The sequence below is a fragment of the Tiliqua scincoides genome, chromosome 5, assembly GCF_035046505.1.
Source record: "Tiliqua scincoides isolate rTilSci1 chromosome 5, rTilSci1.hap2, whole genome shotgun sequence".
Classification (NCBI taxonomy): Eukaryota; Metazoa; Chordata; class Lepidosauria; order Squamata; family Scincidae; genus Tiliqua; species Tiliqua scincoides.
Window position 1 is genome coordinate 118,958,392 of NC_089825.1, and position 17,884 is coordinate 118,976,275.

Below are 17,884 nucleotides of genomic sequence, written 5' to 3' on the forward strand. Positions count from 1 at the left end.
AGGAAGGCCTTGATGGGTGCTTAGGCAACCACCAATATATTATGGCTAGTACTGAAGATGTAGGGAACCCTGAAGACGTAGTTCAGAGCTCCCCTCCATTTTCAGAAACAGAGCCTTCTCTCTATTGTGGCCGAGGCAATACAGAGCAGGTAGGGAGCGATTAAGCCCCACTGACCTTGACTAACCGCCTGCACAATGGAGTTGGTCTAGCAGGACCCATACGTATGTTCAAGACATCCTTTCTCCCTGAAATTAACTGATGAATCTGGACCCCCAAGAAGAATCCTTCAATAGCTGGTTGGTACAGCCCCTTTGGCACTTGTCCAAAGAGACAGGAGGAGCTGGGTGACAACAGATCACACTGGCTGAAGATATTGATAGAAAAAAAAGAGTCACTCACACACAAAAAATGCACCCCAGTAGTTTACAAAAGAGAAATATGACACAGGGTGAAGGAAGAAGAGAAATGAGGACATCACTTGCATTATCACATGGGAGGTGGAATCAAGGGCCCCCACACAGACCCTGGCATAACTGAAATGCATCCCATAATCACCAGCCATGGACACAATGCAAATGGCACAAAACCCAACTGCCCACAAAACAGATTACATTATGAACCGTGCCTCAGAATGGAGGCATGCAACCCATGTGAGCGAGCTAATGAAATCCTCTCTTGTGTCACAGCTCTGTAAACCGTACACTCATAAAGAGCCACAATCAAGGGAATGGGAAATGGGGGGGGGGGGAATCTAATCACAGCTTGAGATATAAAGCACTGAAAATCCAGGACATCAGAAGCACTTCGTCCCACCCCAGTAAATTTGCATTCACTTCATAATCAAAAAACTGCAACACTGTGAAAAATCACAGTATCATAGCACAAATTCTAAAGAGTTTTCATCAGAAGCTCAGCCTCCCCAAACCGCTCCACTGAACACACCCCCTCCAATTCCATATCATTGATATGCATCGTTTAGCCCCCTTCAACTGAAAAGCTGGAGTTTGCACCTCAATGACACTAGACTCCCCACCCAACCCCACCCCTGAGGTAACATAAATCCCTCCCCAGTATAATTATTCAAGTACAATTGCTTCTCCTCTTCCACTCTCCAACCCTTTCAAATCACTGGATCTTTCATTCTCAACCCCCATTTACCCCACCCTACAGACTTACTGCTGGCTGAGCCAAACTGCCTCCTACAGAAGGCATTTGTAGCTGGAAAGGAACGTAGGTGGAGCCTTCCAGACCTTGAATCTGGCTCCAATCTAATGTCCCAGCAAAAACTGGACAAAGTAGGCATAGGATTGTCTGTGACTGTATCTAAAAATTTGGCAGGGAAGGTGCATGATACTGCATACATTTAGTCATGTTCCCTTTAAGAATGAGTAGAGGAAGGGGGAAAAAATCAATTATCTAGGCAATCTCCTCTGGTAAACACCCTCCCTCATTACTCACTGCCCATTTCCCTGCTCCTTTTAGGACCATTTTTTGATACAAAAATTGACCCCCCCATTCCAGAAACCATCTGCTGAGAAACTCCATCCAGAAGTTCCAGAAACCATCTGCTGAGGAACTGGGAATAAGTTTCTTCGCCACTCCCAAGAGAGATATGGGAGAGACCTGATGATACTAGCATTTCAAACATAATGCATTAGCCCAGCGCCAATTAAGCGGCCAGGCAGTCCCAGCGATTTTATTTCCTTAAAATGAATGGATATGCCCATCTCTCTTCTGGCAGCCGTCACTAACAGAGAACAATGCAAGGATAGCTGCAGAGAAAGAAGAGGTAGGGGATTTGGGGCATCAATAATTCACCTTACATGGAAGAGGGTCCAAGAAGTGGGTTTTGCTGGATACAGAACAGACCTGCCTGCCTCTGCCACCTGATCCATCTCAAAACCATTTCAATACCATGACTTCCTGCAGGAGAGGGGCCACATGACTTTCAGCCCCTCTGCTGGATGGGCCTCTAACATGTTCCATGCTCGATATACCTTCCTTGCTCTATATATACACACCCTCCCTGAACACTAAATTAAAGCGTGCACACATTTCATTGTGAACAGAGGATGGAGGCATAACAGAAAGGGAAATAAAGAGCTATCTTCTACTGAAACAGACAGCGCTTTGACGCTTTGAGGCAAGGATACACGCCCCGTTTCTTTACAGTAAAAAAACCTGCCATTTTAAAGCACCTGTGTGAGGCTGGATTCCATGCAGTCTAAAATCTAACAACTGCAAGCCAGCACAGTTTGGGGCAGGGTGTGTGTGTGTGTGTGCATGCCGCTGAGGGTGAATTCTACACCCAGCAAGGTGTGTGGTTGCGATACACCTTTTAGTGCATGCACTGGAAGGGAAGGAGAAGAGAAACCACACACCCCAAGAGAGTCAAATGCCTGAACAGAGCACATGAAGGCGAGTTTGGTTCGGTGCTGGTTTTTTGCTAAGCCAAACGGCCTTAAGGAATACCTGAAAGGCAATGAATCCAGTAAAATACAGGAATGGAGAGGAGGCAAGCCCTGAGATAAGGACCTGCCACAGGATAGAATGAAGCCAAACAAGTGCTACCCCCCCTTTTTTTACTTCTTCAGGCACCAAAGCTCACAGAACGGGGCTGGCAGATAGGTTCTCCCAGTAGGCAAGGTCTCCGCCAGTCATCTGCTTCCTCTTGCAATTCTCTTGTGTGATCTGTTTGGTTCCATTTGGAGATCCAGTTTTATACAGCATGATTGTCCTGCTCTCAACAGATCCTTAAACGTATGTATCAAGACCACTCTAGCACCACCAAGTGCATTTTTTTGAAAACAGAGGAAACATCCTTCCAAAACCCCCACTGCTTTCCTTCCAGCAGTGCAGTTTTCTCAAAAATGATTAGTTGTTGCAGAAATTGGTCTAAATTCATCTCCTCACCAGTGCTGAATTTTGTCTAGATCAGCACGCTGTTCTGCACCTTAAAAAGACAGTTGTCACTTGAAATCCAAACTATTCATCACCTAAGTACTGCATCCTAAGTACTGCAAGAGTACTGCAAGATAACATCCTAAGTACTGCAAGAGCAGAATTGGACCTTCTCCTGTTGAGGCATTTGAAATCTGCCATTCTGGAATGCCATCCAATTTCAGCTTCCAAGATCTGCCACCCCAAGAGAGCAAGGAGAGCTTGGTTGCACAGATCCATTGAAATTCATCTCAAGCTGCAGGAAACAGACAGAATATTCAACACACATTGCTAGGAAAGGAGCTGGCAATGCTCTTCTGAAAACTGTGTACGAATACAGCAGGAGCAGACCCTCTAGCAAAAGAGAACAAGATAGCCACATCCTTCATCTTGCTCTCCCCATCTTTCAAAAGCCTCCATAGGCAGCATCCATGTCCTCCAACCGCTAAACCCAAGAAGCACGGAAATGCAAAAGTAAAAAATATAAACATTCCTTGAAAAAGATGTGCACTTAAAAAAAGGCACCAAGATAACAAGCGATAGTTTTGTTTTTTTAAAAAGCTCCCCTTCCCACAATGGCCAAAAAAAAATTGTACCACTTCTTCCTTCAATCTTGATGAGGAAATTGGGAGAACCTGCCCCCCTCCCTTTGTTCCCAAAACAAAAATGCCCCTCCGCTGGAGGGGGTTGAGGATTAAGACATTTTCCAGAAGGTCAAGGAGGCAGTCAGGACACCGGCAGCAAATACAGCAATGGTCTGCCAAGTGGGGGTGCCGAAGTAAGACAGGAGGCCTTCCTGGAAGGAAAACAAATGCAGAAGACATTATGTCACAGAAACAGTACACAACAATGGCCGATATGGTTGGCGCAAGCCCTCACATATAAACAGAAGGAGGGGGTCAGATCTTAAGAGCAAAAGGGACACAGGCAGGGGGAAAGTTCAGCACTCCTACCTATGGCTTCACCCACCCCCTGTACTCTTCCTTTTTAAGTGGGCCTCCAATGCCAGGGGTGAGCTTGGGTGGGAGGAAAGTGCCTGGGTAAGAGGTAGATTCTGTATATACTATATACATATGTGGGGGGAAGGGGTGGTCAGCTCTCCTCACCCATATGCCCATTTTGCTGTTAATCTGGCAAAGGGACAACCACATTCAGGTTGCCATTATATGCAACTCATTTGAATGCAATTCACAAAATGGTGGGGTGGGGCAGGCAAATAACTAAACATTACTTGAGGTATCTGACACCCTAAGCATTATAACTCCCTTCAGACTGGGGACTCTAAATGCTTGGGGGGTTCAGGGTAGGCAAACCTGGGGCTGTGAGGAGCCCCAGCCAGATGCAACAGAGCATTCATTCATTCATTCACTGTGCCCCAGCCAGATGCAACAGAGCAATACAAACATTGCTTGCAAAGTCTGCTATACTATGCAATTTGGGTAGCGGGGTGGGGTTGGGTGTGGGTGCTTAAAGGCTACACATAAGCCTCCAGCTGTACTTTGCATCAGGCTGCATCAGGGCTTCAAGGCAGCTTAGCACTCTCAAAGGCTGAGTTAAGTCTGTCCTTGCTCACCGACTCAGGCACTGCTAGCCACACCACAGGATTCATGGATACAGGTCACACACACACACACACACACACACACACACACACACACACAAACTTTAAACAGAATACAATTAAAAAGGCAAAGGAGTTCTGCCCTCTTCTGCATCTGGTCTTCCTTTGCCTCAAATTTCTCTTAATTAAAAGAAAAAAGAAAAAGTACAAATACAAAACAAGTATGTTCTCTCACAGCACAGAACAAACGTGTGGCAGCAATTCCACTGGCATGATCCATCTTAAATAAAGGTGCAACCTTTTCATGAGTTGTTCCTCAACAATTGAAGACCATGGATTAGAGTTTCTAAACCAGAGGAGAATCAGTGCCAACTCACCCAGCCCCCATGGGCTTGGATCCAGTTCAGGACATGTTCCCGGATGTATTCCATTGTCCATCCAATGACAGTCCTTATAAGCTCTGGTACTTTAGCACAAATTGCCTGTTTGGGAGCCAAAAGGGAGCAAGAAGCCAGTTATTAGCAGCACAGGCTGTGGCTTAGTAATGGAGTGCATGCCTGCCTTGAATGCAGAATGTCCCAGGTTCAATTCCTAGCCTCTCCAGATAGGGCTGAGGAAGAACACATCAGACTCTACATTGTCAGATGCAGTCACTGCTAGTCAACTGGGTAATACTAAGTTAGATGGCCCAACTGTCTGACCCTTAGGTCGCTCTGAACGTTCTGGGGGGGGGGGGAAAGGGTGGGAAATGGCAGCAGCATCACACTCACCTTAAGAACCAGCCTGCAAGCGAAGTAGAACAACGCCACAACACGGCCCCAGTTAAAGGTCCCATCTGCAAACATCTCTGTAGCCACTCGGAAGAAGACTTCCTTGGGGGGATACGCCTGAACTTGGTCGATCATGCTGTGGGGCCCAGAAAGAGAGTAGCCTGGTTTAGACACACACACTCCACTCATAAGGAGGGGGAGCAACAGCGCATTTTCTGGGGATGGAATCCTTAGCGAGTGATGCAACGTAGATGGAACAAGTAGGGTGATCTAACAGGAACCGTGCTGAGCTTTGGAAAAGTGATGTCATTGTAATACTCTGCAGCATTTCACTGGGCAGGTCTGGCAAAGCGCAAGTCATACGCCTGGAAAAGACCAGGCGGTCATCAAGACAAATGCCTCTCTGCAGTATGTTTGTTCACACCCTTGTCATTTCCAGCTACCCTTGTGGGCACCCATGAAATCCAGGGTACGGAGTGCCACAAGCAGAGAGACGTGGCTAAAGCACACTACATCAAGAGTGCACAACTTCATCACGCAAGTCAAGTCACACAAGACGGAATACAGCAATAAATAAAGCTATCTCCAGATCAACAACGTATCGGACCGTGAGAAGAAAACTTCCCAGATTACTGATTACATATCCAAAGAAGCGAAAACCATCAATAAAGTGCTTCAAAAGAAGTCCTGCAAAAGGAAGCTCATTGTATCCTGCATCCACGGGTGGCCTAACCAGATGTGCTGCCCAGGGCCCCAAATTCTGCTCCTCCTCTGCCATCATGCACCCCAGCACCTGACAGCACAAGCACACAAGATTCAGGTCCCTGCTTTTTTAATTTTTTGCTTCCTCTACTGTTGCCACTGTGGCCTCAACCCCCTTTGTTGAGCTGGCTGTGGAGACCCTTGTCATGGTGGCAGCGGCAACAGCAACCACCTCCAGCCCCACTGCCACAATCTTTGGCAATGGTGCTGAAAGCAAGTCCTCCCAGCCTGGGCACCTAACATTGCTTTTTACTGCTCCCCCCCCACCATCTTTGCTCTGATGCTGTTTTCAAACAGACCAGCAGGATCGGCCAGAAGGGGGAAGCCAAGAGAAGCAATGCTCACTTCCAAAATAGAAAAAAAAACCTCCCATCTTTGGAAGTGAGGCTAAACTTCTCCAACTTCTTTCTTCCAGCTTGTTCTGCTGCTCCGTTTGAAAACAGTGGCTGAGTGAAGATGGAGGAAGAAACAACAAGGCATGGTGGTCAACGGACACAGGTGGCACCCGTTGCTTGAGGCTGCCTGCTCTACCTTGCCTCTTGGATGGGCCCGCCCTGCAGCATCCTGTCTCCAGCAGTAGCAGGGCTCAAGGCCGCCAAGAAAGGTGTGCAAGCTCAAGCAGTGTATGCATGTCAGGAGTCCAACATTTCATTACCCAGCAGCCCAACCACAAAATCGAAGAAATGTAGGACGGAGGGGAGGAGAGGGTGCACATTCAATTCTCGGTGCCCTGGGTCTCCTAGAGGCAGGGAGCAGACTCAGTCTGGCACTGCACTCGAGAAATCTATTGCGGTAAAAGCAAGACTTGCCAGCAGCCGCTCCATGTCCAACAGTGGGTGATCAGGCCCTCACTGGAAGAGATTCCACAGGAAGTACCAAGTGTGTAGAGAGTTGTACAGCATCTCCCTCAGGCAATGTTTCCTGTAAGTTTTTCAGGGAGCGTGCAGAGCCTACAGCAGCTGCATGGCTGAGGCTCCAGAGCACAGAGCAGTGACATCATCGAGCTCTGAAGGGGAAGCTGCAAAGTGCTTCAATTCTGGCTGCATTACTTATAGGGAAGGTTACCCTTGGGGGGGGGGGGAAGAGACATAATTTATTTCATCGATACCCTGCTTTTTTCCATGGGTTCCCAGGCACCTGCTTAGCACCCAGACTTCCTTAGCTTCAGCAAGGCAGCTCACTCCACACACATACACCAGCCGTGATGCTGAGAGGCCAGCACTACAAATACCGAGACAGAGACAGGGTGGAGGACCAAAAGCCATGGGATTACAGGCCGAGTCTATTTCCCTTCATCAACAGATATTAGTGGGAATGCGACGCTCACATCATGTAGCGCTTTCTCAGCACCGACTGGTTAAAACCTACTTCTGCAGCTCTGTGTTTTCATTCAGCTCATCTGCGATCCTGCGCAGGCAGTCACTCAGCTTCTTGGTTTTGGCATCATAAGCCTGGGGCTCCAGGTTATTGAGTTCTGTCATCGTGGCTGTGATACGCTCATTGTCTCCGCAGCTCTGCACTTGGTCCCTGATAAAGCTGCCACAGGACCAAAAACAGACAATGGAGAATTTGTCACCCAGAGCCCCAGTCCCACCACCCTCTCCGTTCTATACCCGAGAAATCCCCAACACACAAATGCTGCTTACGTCAGCCTTCCCCAGGAAGTGTCACCAGTCCGTCCTCGCCTCAAGGCACCCCCTTCTTACTGCAAATGTGTTCCTATCTGGACACTCACCACTTGAGTAGCACTGTTCCTGTCTGAAGGATCTGATCTGAAGTAGTGCCTGGAAGAAAGAGAAGCACCATGAAAATAAGCAAGGAGGAAGAAAGCGCATCCCTGAGAACATAAGAAGAGCTGTGTTCAGTGACATCAAAACTTCATCCCATCCAGCATCCTGGTTCCCATAGCAGCCAAATGCTTCTAGGACACACATAAACAGAAAATGAAAACAACTTTCCTGTTGTTGCTTCTGAATATGCATCCACACATCCATCATGATCGACAGCCCATTAACAGATGTCTCTTCCGTGAATTCACCTATATCCCCCCCTTAAAAAGAAATGAATTGTTTGCTGGACCACCACTCACTGTGCTGAAGTCTACATTCATTATGTGTTGCATGAAGTGGTTTCTCTCCTCTGTCCTCAGTCTACTGTCAATCAGTATTACCGGGTAAGTCAAGAGTCTATCGTTATGGGAGAACAAGGGGAACTCACAGCCCAATCCTCTTTAACTCCCTGTGAGGTGATGCAGCAGTGCCAGTAGTTTCCACTGTGACCTACAGGAGAGCATGGCTCTCCAGAATCTGGCCCATGGGCCAGATCTGGTGCCCTGCATAACCTCTCCTCCCCATGAATAGCACTTACCATTCCACAGGGGAGCCTTGTGGCTCAGGTGCCGCTCTTCCCCGAACCGCGTCCTGGCTTGCTGCACCTGCATGGAAATTTGGGTGCAATGGCTGCTGGGGTGACAGACCCCGCAAGCCAGGGCTCAGTTTGGGGGAGTGTGGCTCTGCGACCATTAGGCTCACTGGTGGAACAGTAAGTACTGTTCTTGCCAGGGAAGTATTTCCCAGTGCACAGCAGTCTCCACTTTGGAGACCACTGCCCTAAAGACCTGCTCTGGGTAACCTTGGCCTGGTAAGGGGGTTTGGATTTGGCAGTCACTGCTGCCACAGAACCTGTCCCCTTCTGGGGCCCAATCCAACCCCTCTATCTCCTCCCCATCCTGCCCACCCCCACCCTGTTCCATCTCCTGTATGGCCTTATCCATTCCAGCAGGTACCCGCAATCTCTTGGAGCACAGACCCAGCTGCTCGGGGCAGCAGTCAGGATGTGCATACTGGCACAGTTGCGTTTGCAATTGCCGTAAAGCACATTATGCTGGCGGAACACCCATTCTGTCAGTATAACATGCTCATAGGATTGGGCCTCCATTATTCTCTCCACCGTGCTGCACTCCATCCTGCTAGAGAAATCCAGAGTACTGGATATGTTTTCATACTGGGACCCACTTCTCTCATTGGGGATAAAGAACTGGATAAGATGATAAGTTCTTCCACTTCCCTACCCACTTCAGGAAAAAGACTTGATTCACTTTCGTTTCCAGGGGCGTCCTTCCCTTTCCTATCACTGTGATTTTACCAGAATGACTCATTATTTGCCTGGTGGTGTTTACAACTCTCGCACATCTTTAAGGTGGCAATTTGGAATTTTAATCATTTACAAGTATGAAGATAAGTGGCATTTCCAAGGCTTACAGCACGGAAAGATTTTCTTATGTGTCATCTCAAAAGCAATTTGGAAGACATCACTGGCTGCTGGCTGCTCCATATGATGAGGGCCACATATACAGACCAGGGGAAGGGGGGGAGGGCTGCAGCTCAGTGGTAAGGTAACTGTCTCACAAGCAGAAGCTCCCCAGTTCAAGACCTGGTGTCTCCAGTTAGGGCTGGGGAAGAACTCTGTCTGCAACCCTGGAGAGCAACTGCCAGCTAGTGTAGACAATGCTGAGCTCATCAGACCAATGGGTTCAGTAAAAAGCAGCTCCTTACAATCCATCCATCCACATTCAGAGAACAAAAGCTGCAGGGCAAATATCCCCAATGGATTTTCCTTTCTAACAATTAACCTGATAATTTCCATCCAGTTTGGTAATTTCTTCCTCCTCCCCCCCCCCCAAAAAAAACTGGGCAAACAGGCATAATTCAAAGCTGTGGCTCTCATATTTAGCAAGCATCCCTATACATCTTAGCACAGCATCTCTCCCAGCAACTGTTGCTGATGTCTTTACAGTATGTTGTTTTGAAAACTGTGGGCCCTTCAAGGCAAGGAACCATTTTTTCCCCTTGTTATGTAAACCACTTTGATGAGTTTTGTTGCTGCAAAGCAGTTACTGAACTAAATATAGGCAAATGCCTTAGAACGAAATCCTAGACCTGTCTACTTAGATGTGAGCCCCATTGTTTTCAGTGGGACTTATGCCCAAGAAAGTGTTAAAGGATTGCAACTTTAATCTGACACCCCAGATGAGACACAGTCTAGGCTTGCAATGAGGTCTTGTCAGTTATCTTGGCCTCTTTCTTCCATTCGCCCCCTCCATCTAAATTTAGACTGTAAGCATCTAGAGGCAGGGACCTGTCTGCCTTGCCTGCATTACTCTGTAAAGCACCACATTCAACTGACAATGCTATATAAATAACAACAGCATCATCATCCACCCTGATATATTTATAAATATATCCAGCAATCCGAGGACATCCCCCTCCCCAAATCCTAAGAGAACATGCAATTAATTCAAGGAATTCACAGCCAGAAGATGTGGCTGGTGTGGCAACTGCCTCAGTCAGCTTTTAAAAGGGCAAAACAAGTTCACAAAGAATAGCAACATCAGCAGATACTTGCCACGATGTGGAACCTCCACATTCAATACTTGTGGCTGAGGAGCAAAACACTGAAGGGGAGCCGTTGCCTTCATGCCCTGTTCTTGTGGGCTTCCTGTAAGTAAGCATCTTTCCGGGCATCACTGAAAACAGGATGCTGAATGAGGAGTCTGAGCCAGAGTAGTTCTTTATGCACTCTTCCTATGACAGTGTTTCACCACCTGCGGTACTTGAGAGGGTGTTCAGTGGTATGCACGGGACCCCTCAGACCCCTGACTACTGTCAACAAGACCAGCAATGCAACAAGCAGCAGTAAGAGGTTCAGAAGGCAAAGCTCCAGTGTGTGCTTTTCAGGTGCTCAAAAATTCCCTTCTGAGCCTCTTACTGGTGTTTGTCATGCTGCGTCTGGCCTCCCAATCTGGAAGTAACTGGTGATGACGATATTATCATCAGCTACCTCTGGTGGTACTTCTAATAGGTGGACCATACAAAACGGAACAGCAGGGGGGACAAACAATGAGAAGTGCTGTCCTATGACACCAAGTTAAACCAGGGATGTGCGGTGGGTGGGGAGGCAGGTGAGGCAGAGTCTCCCCACTGGAGTCCTTCGAGAAGTGCTCTGCACGTGGGTTGTGGGTGCTTGGGTGCCTCACGTAGCGGCGGCACTTTTCGAAGGACTCCAGTGGGGAGGCTCTGCCTCACCTGTCTCCCCACCCACTGCACATCCCTGGTAAGCTTACGGAACTCCCTGCCACAAGATGTGCCAAGCTTAGCTTCAAAAACACACAAGCCAAATTCCTGGTGGGGAAGCCTGTTAACCTTGGTGACTAATGGAACCTTCAGGCTCAGGAGCAGTCTACCTGACTGCCACCATGCCCTGAGTGGGGGGCTCCCTGGCTGGCCACTGAGCCCAGGAGCTCAGGGGTCCTCTTGGGCTTTCCCTCCCTGCCTCCAGTAAGGGCTGCAGCTGCCCTGCCCCTTCCCGGCCACTCTCACCCTCCTTCTGCGGTGGAAGCTCCTGGTCCCGCTGGCCATGACCCGCCGCCATCTCCCTCCGCTGCACCCAGCCTGGCCCAGCCCCAGGTCAGTCCGCGGGAGCCGCTCTGCAGAGATCACGTGACGGACAGGGCAGCCGGCGAGGGGAGGAGGGGGAAGAGCGAGACCGAAACTGCAGCTCCTCGGAAAGTGGGAGGGGCCGCGCGGGCATCGCCACACCACGTGCACACGACACCATAGAGAGAGGGCCGGCTAGGAAGGAAGCACACGACACCATAGAGCGAGACCGTCTAGAGCGGCATGTGGCACCAACTTCCGGTTTAAAGCGCAGACACCCCCCTTTCCACGCCCCTAGAGATAGGAAAAGGCTAGAGTCACGCGCAGAGTGGAACTGGCCAAAGGGTGGTGGCTATTAAAAAAAAATTATTACACATAGTGTGTTGTATGAACTATGGAAGCTCATTAAGGCTGCAATCCTGTCCACACTTACCTGGGAGTAAGCCCCATTGACTATAATGAGACTTTCTTCTGAGTAGACATGCATAGGTTTTGGTTCCAAGGCTGCAATCCTATCCACACTTACCTGGGAGTAAGCCCCATTGACTATAATGGAACTTACTTCTGAGTAGACATACATAGGATTGGGCTCTGAAGAAGCCTTACAGTGAGACCACCCCCTGCTGGCTCTATATCTCAGTTGGTGTCTGATTTACTGCTAGTAAAAAGTATCACTAACAGGCCTTTTTTGGATAAAATTTCGAAAATTTAGACTTGAATATGTATTTTCTTTGTGAGTTTAAAAATTGAAAAATGCATTTCTTCACTAACTTCGTAGGGTCATTAAGTACGATCAAGTTTTATCAAAATTACATGAAAGGTTTACGATGCTGAAAGAATATCATGGTGTTTTTAATGTTCTTTAGATCAGTGTTTCTCAATCAGTGGCATGGGCACCAGTCGTACTTGAGGAGGTGTCTGGTAGTACCCCAGGACAGAGCAGGAACACTACACAACTAGCAGCAGGAGGAGGCTCAGTTCAGCAGAGCATGCTTTTCTGCTCTTGAAAATGCCCTCCCATCCACCTTGAGCCTCTTACTGGTGTTTGTCCTGTTGCATCTGGCCTCCCAACCCAGCAGTAACTGGAGACCCAGCCTGATCAAAGGCGTTATGTGAATCTGTGGCAGCTGCAGAACTGAGTAGCCTCTTGTAGAGCTTTCACCCGGGACAGGGTTCTGATACAGTGGCCTCCTTCGCCGTTCCTGCACCCCTCCTGGGCCTGAATTGCTCCCCTCTTGCCCTACCCCCACCCCAAAACACCCCCTCCCCACCTCTGTTCCACCCTCCCTCTGCCACCTGGTACAGCACTTACCTGCCCTGGCAGCTGTTGGGTGGGATGTGATGCCCACGGAATGGCACAGGCCTTCCCATTGGTGCCACTTACTCTCCAGGTGTCAGAAGGTGCTTTACGGAGCTTTTACGAACACCTGGCGCCACAGCGTCGGTGCTGAGGGTAGGATTAGGCTGCCTGTTTTCTAAAATCTAGTATGTCTCCTGTTGAAGTATTGAAATATATTTGCAGCAATCATTTACCCTACCACATTCCCAAATACCTTTCTAGCACTCAGGATATATTTGACTGTGCCAGTATCAGTTGCCAGTGGTGAACAGTTTCTCAGAATTAAAATTTGTTAAAAGCTACTTCAGTCTACAATATCACAAGGAAGGCAATCATCAAAATCTAGTAATGATTTTTATGGAAAACACTGGAGCAAGTATGCATTGAAACTGTCATTAAGAATTTTGTTTCCATGAAAGCCAAGATATGTAACTAATATTAAATGTAGAAATGAGAATGTTAATGTTTGAATTGTGGTAAGTTTCTAAATTAAAGAGGGGCACCCATACTGACCTTTAATATTTGGGATTCTTATGTTTACTATGGAATAAGGTTTACTTTTTTCTACACTCATTCTGCAAGTGTTGTGTGTATCTCAAATTCCATGTAATATAATCCCGAGTAAAGGGACTTAGGAGTTACAAGCAAGAAGTTACAGCTCTTCACGCTACAATCATAAGCAGTTACTAGTTTCAGGCATTGGCTACTGCAGGTGGGGGAGAGAAGTATTATTATTATTATTATTATATTAATTTATACCCCACCTTTTTGCCCAACGGGCACACAAGGCGGCTTACAACACCTTAAAAATACAACATTAAAAAACAATTTACAATAATTAAAAAATCTAAAAGTATTAGTCATTGTGTTGTTATTATTGAAAAATAATATACTAACTTAAATACAATTTTCCTTGAAGAAGGAGCGCCTTTTTCTAACTTGTACAAAGGTGCCCTTTGGGCTGGGTTGAACCTGTCACACTTACCCAGTTGGCCATAAGGCCGACTGGGGAGGATGCCTGAGGCAGGAGAGCAGCAAAGGACACCCTGTCCAGCTATCTCCTTGCCTGCAGTGCTGCTGTTCCTCCTCCTGCTCCATTGATTGGGAGAGGAGTAGGCTAGAGAGTTCCCCTCCTCCATACATCCTGTTCCAGTCCAGGGAGAAGCAGAGGCTGGCACATCACCAGATAAGGGGGCAGCAGCATTTGGTGCACCACTTTAGGTGTCAGGAGGTCTTGATGGCAGGGGGGACAACTGCTTTTACTCCACAAGGAAAAAAATTAACATTGACACCCCCATCTTTAGCATATAGAAGCATCAAGTCTGTCAGTCCAATATTTTTAACAGTGCAAGCCTTTGCACATCTACTCAGGAGTAAGCCTCATTAAATTTAATGGAATTTACTTCCATAAGAATGTAAGAGCCCCACTGGATCAGGCCAAAGGCCCATCTAGTCCAGCTTCCTGTATCTCAGAGTGGCCCACCTAGTCCAGCTTCCTGTATCTCACAGTGGCCCACCAAATTCTTCAAGACAAGACACAACCTGCATTCTGGTGCCTTCCTTCGCATCTGGCAATCTGAGGTAGCCTACCTCTAAAACCAGGAGCTTGCACACACCTACTATGACTTGTAACCTGTGATGAACTTTTCCTCCAGAAATTTGTCCAAACCCATCTTAAAGGCATGTAGGCAAGATGCCATCACTACTTCCTGGGGCAAGGAGTTCCAGGTGTGTATAGGATGACAGCCTTTGTCAGTGTTTTCTACCAGAAGTTCTGGCCGGATGCATGAATTGCACACAAATACATTATGGGTATCTTTCTTCCGCAGCCTCATAGACATGTCTTCAGTCTGTTGATGGGCACAAATGCAGATGTATTTTCAGGTTTCTTTGATCATGTGGAAGAAGCAACATTTCCAAAGCAGTGGAGAAAGAAAAGCTGTGAAATGACTGGCTGATGTATTGACCATGTAATAAGAGCTAGAGGAGAGGGTCTCAGGAAGGCAAATTTCACTTCTCACTATCCATAAGAGGGCAAGGCTTTGATTACCCATAAGAACTAATGAAAGAAAAGCTAGCACATTGGCTAAGGTGGAGAACCTTTAGGTACCTATCCTACACCGACGTATCTAGGAGCAAGTGCCACTCAACCCTACAAGACATACTTCTGAGTAGGAATGTTATAAGCCTCTGTGCACTTATATAGTGGTCCTGTTAAACTAAAAAAAAACTTGATTTTTAAAAAGTGTTTTATACACTTCGAACACAAAGATATCATATCATCAGTATGCAATCTAGATCACAATATCAAACCAATTAAGTAAATACTGTACAATAAAATTACATTGGGTTTTATACATTACTGTTTTATACTTTCATTTAGATGCCAATATACAAAAAAATGTCATATTCACATTGAAACTTTTTCTTTCCAGCAATATTTAATAGAACAGAATGTATTTGTTGTATTCCATATGGCATGCATTTATTCCACCAAGGCTGGTAATTAATGGGGCTTACTTTTAAGTAAATAGGGGCAGCCGTTATGCTTCGAATTCCCCCCTTACTTGAAGGTTGTGGCTTTTGAGGGCTACATGCCTAAAGCTGCAATCCTATAAATGCTTGTCTGGGAGCAAGTCGCATTGAAAAACTGGTTTTACTTTTGAGTCAATATGCATTAGATTATCCTGCGACAATACAATCCTGTGTTTGCTTACTTAGAAGTAAACTCACAGCTTTCAGTGGGTCTTATTCCCAAGTAAGTGCATGTAGGATTGCAGCCTTGGCTTACTTATTTGGAAGGGGAAATAAGTCTCCTTTAAAAAGAAAAAAGAAAAGAAACCAGCAATTCATTGCCCTAGCAGAAACAAGAACAGGATCAGATTGTGAAGCTTTTTTCGTTTTGGTCTGCTGGATTTGGTATGGTGAACTCCAACAGATATGCCTAATTTCTTAGAAATGGGCATTTTAGCAACAGCAAAGGTTATTGCCCTACATGGCACTTATTAAGGGGGAGCTAGCCTTTAGTGGAGATGAAATAAACCTTTTGTGACACTTCTGCAGCTGTTTGCTTGTCCAGGAGCACAAGTGCCCATTGCAAACTGCTAGCCTACAGAGACATTGCATTGTGGCATTACCACATTCTTGACAGCCCACTAACCTGCACCAGCACAGCCAGGCTGCATGGAGGTCTCCTCAGGGTAAAGGGATGTATTTCCCTTATCCTGAATAACGTGCCAGCCTGTCTTATGGGTAAAGGTGAGTTTTTTTCTGTGATAATGAAATAAAAACACATGACATGGCTTTCTGCACTTCTCATTTTTGGAAAAAAAGGAAAAACCCACTCCAAAATCTGCCCCCCCTAAAAAAACTTTCTAACACCTCTGCACCTGTGGTTGCATCTGCTGACACTATACCACCTTTATAACATACCCAGTACACTTTAAAAGTGATTATAATTTATCAAAAAAAGGAATAAAAACACATAACACCATTTTCTGCACTTCTTGTTTTCGGAAGACACCGTAATCCACCAAAAAATTAAACCTTTTTCTCCCACCTCTACGTATGGGGATTGCTGCTGCATCAAGCAAGATCAGCCTATGTCTTCCTTAACTGCCACCAGTGTTATTTTATAAACCTTAAGTAAGCTGAAGCTGAGCAAGACGGACATCTGATTTTTACAGATAAGTTCTGACGATTAGAGACAATAAAATAGGAACGACTGTTTTGAACAAACAGGAGAGTTTTTTTCTTTTTAATTGAAGAGAAAGAAAAACCATTCTCTTTTAGCCAACCATGTTGTTCTATTGTGGGGCTGGCTGTAAGGAGCATGACAAGCCACTACCCCAACAGGGACAGCTTAATTCAGTGCCTCCTTTTGACTGATAATAAAGCACTTGAGAGAACATGTTTAGCTCCGAATACAGTCCACTTCCTGAACTATAACAGTCTATTAATTCCCCATAGAGAATATTACTAAAACAGTCTGTCGACTGCTATTTACACTTTTTTTTCTGAGTTAAAAAATCCAACTACACACTGGAAAACTAGTTGGCACTGGTTGTTATTAAATACATATATTTATCCTGCCCTCCCTCAAAGGAGTTCAGAGTAGTATTCATGATTCTCCACATACCCTTTTATCCTCACAACTACCCTGTGAGGTAGGTTAGGCTGAAAGAGAGCAATTAGCCCAAGGCCACACGGTGACTTACAGCCCAACAAGAGCTGCCTGTTGTGCAGGGCTGCAGCTATGCCAAAAATGGCTGCCACCGCATCCTGCGTGCTCCAGGCAACAGCAGACGGCTCCTTGGGAGAAGGGGACTTTTGCCCCTTTACCCTGGGTAAAGCAAGTAGTCCTGCAATGGGGCTACTCGATCCTACAGCAACCCAAAGATTGGCGTAGAACCAAGAGCCTCTGTGTCAGGTGGTTAGCCCAACACAGAGGCTCTGCCTCCCTCCTGGCATGCTCCCTCCCCCAGCACACCTCCTCCCTGCCCTCCCTCTCCCCAGAATGCCTCCTCCCCCTTCCACCTACCTCTCCACTGCTCAGCACTCCATGTGACCACCGAGCAGCAGAGCTCTGGCACTCGCCCAGCGCTCTGGGCTAGCACCGGCGGAGCACCAGTGCTAGGGCCCACAAGCATGCCTTATGGCACGTTTGCAACAGTGCACGCTGGGGGCGAGCCGGCGCAAAGAGCTTAGGATCGGACCCTTAATGATGGACCAGAGATTTGAACCCAGGTCTCCCTAGTCCCAGGCCAACGTGCTAACTACATCACATTGGATGGTTCTCACAATCAACAACAAGATTGGATTGGTTCCTTTTTCCCGCCTGGCACAAGTTGCAGACATTCAACAGGTGCAGCTCTCCAAAGTCCTTTCTCCTGTACCAGTTCACATGCTCAGACAAAAGCTTGCAGTTTGTCAACAACATCCTTAACCAGGTGTTGGAAGACTTCAACCTGCTGTGAGGCCCAAATGGAGTCTCTTTGAGAGTGTGGTCCGGCATTGAGAGCTTCTTCAGCTGAGTTGTCGACAAACGTAATGACAAAAGCATGTGGTTTGACAGAT

General features: G+C 46.9%; 1 protein-coding gene across 3 annotated transcripts; it reads right to left on the reverse strand.

Annotated features, from left to right (window-relative positions):
- Positions 1-1,023: 1,023 nt before the first annotated feature.
- On the reverse strand, positions 1,024-11,494 carry LOC136651245 (apoptosis regulator BAX-like). Of its 3 annotated transcripts, XM_066627470.1 has the most exons (6): positions 11,413-11,494; positions 7,770-7,818; positions 7,403-7,570; positions 5,273-5,408; positions 4,880-4,984; positions 1,024-3,737 (listed from the first exon to the last, which is right to left on the reverse strand). In XM_066627470.1, exons 1-6 carry the CDS (start codon positions 11,462-11,464, stop codon positions 3,636-3,638), a joined length of 612 nt encoding a protein of 203 aa, XP_066483567.1. In that variant the 5' UTR covers positions 11,465-11,494; the 3' UTR covers positions 1,024-3,635. The 3 variants fall into 3 exon arrangements, with proteins under 3 accessions (XP_066483567.1, XP_066483569.1, XP_066483568.1); XM_066627472.1 differs by lacking the exon at positions 7,403-7,570; XM_066627471.1 differs by lacking the exons at positions 7,770-7,818; positions 11,413-11,494 and adding an exon at positions 7,681-7,733.
- Between the last annotated feature and the right edge of the window lie 6,390 nt (positions 11,495-17,884).

Excerpts from the sequence above, each read along its gene's own strand:
- LOC136651245 (XM_066627470.1), bottom strand. The coding sequence starts at position 11,464 with ATGGCGGCGGGTCATGGCCAGCGGGACCAGGAGCTTCCACCGCAGAAG. Across the intron at positions 7,571-7,769 it reads GGAACAGTGCTACTCAAGTG|CTTTATCAGGGACCAAGTGC; the intron begins GTGAGTGTCCAG and ends GTCCTGTGGCAG. Across the intron at positions 3,738-4,879 it reads TCCAAGCCCATGGGGGCTGG|GAAGGCCTCCTGTCTTACTT; the intron begins GTGAGTTGGCAC and ends TTTTCCTTCCAG.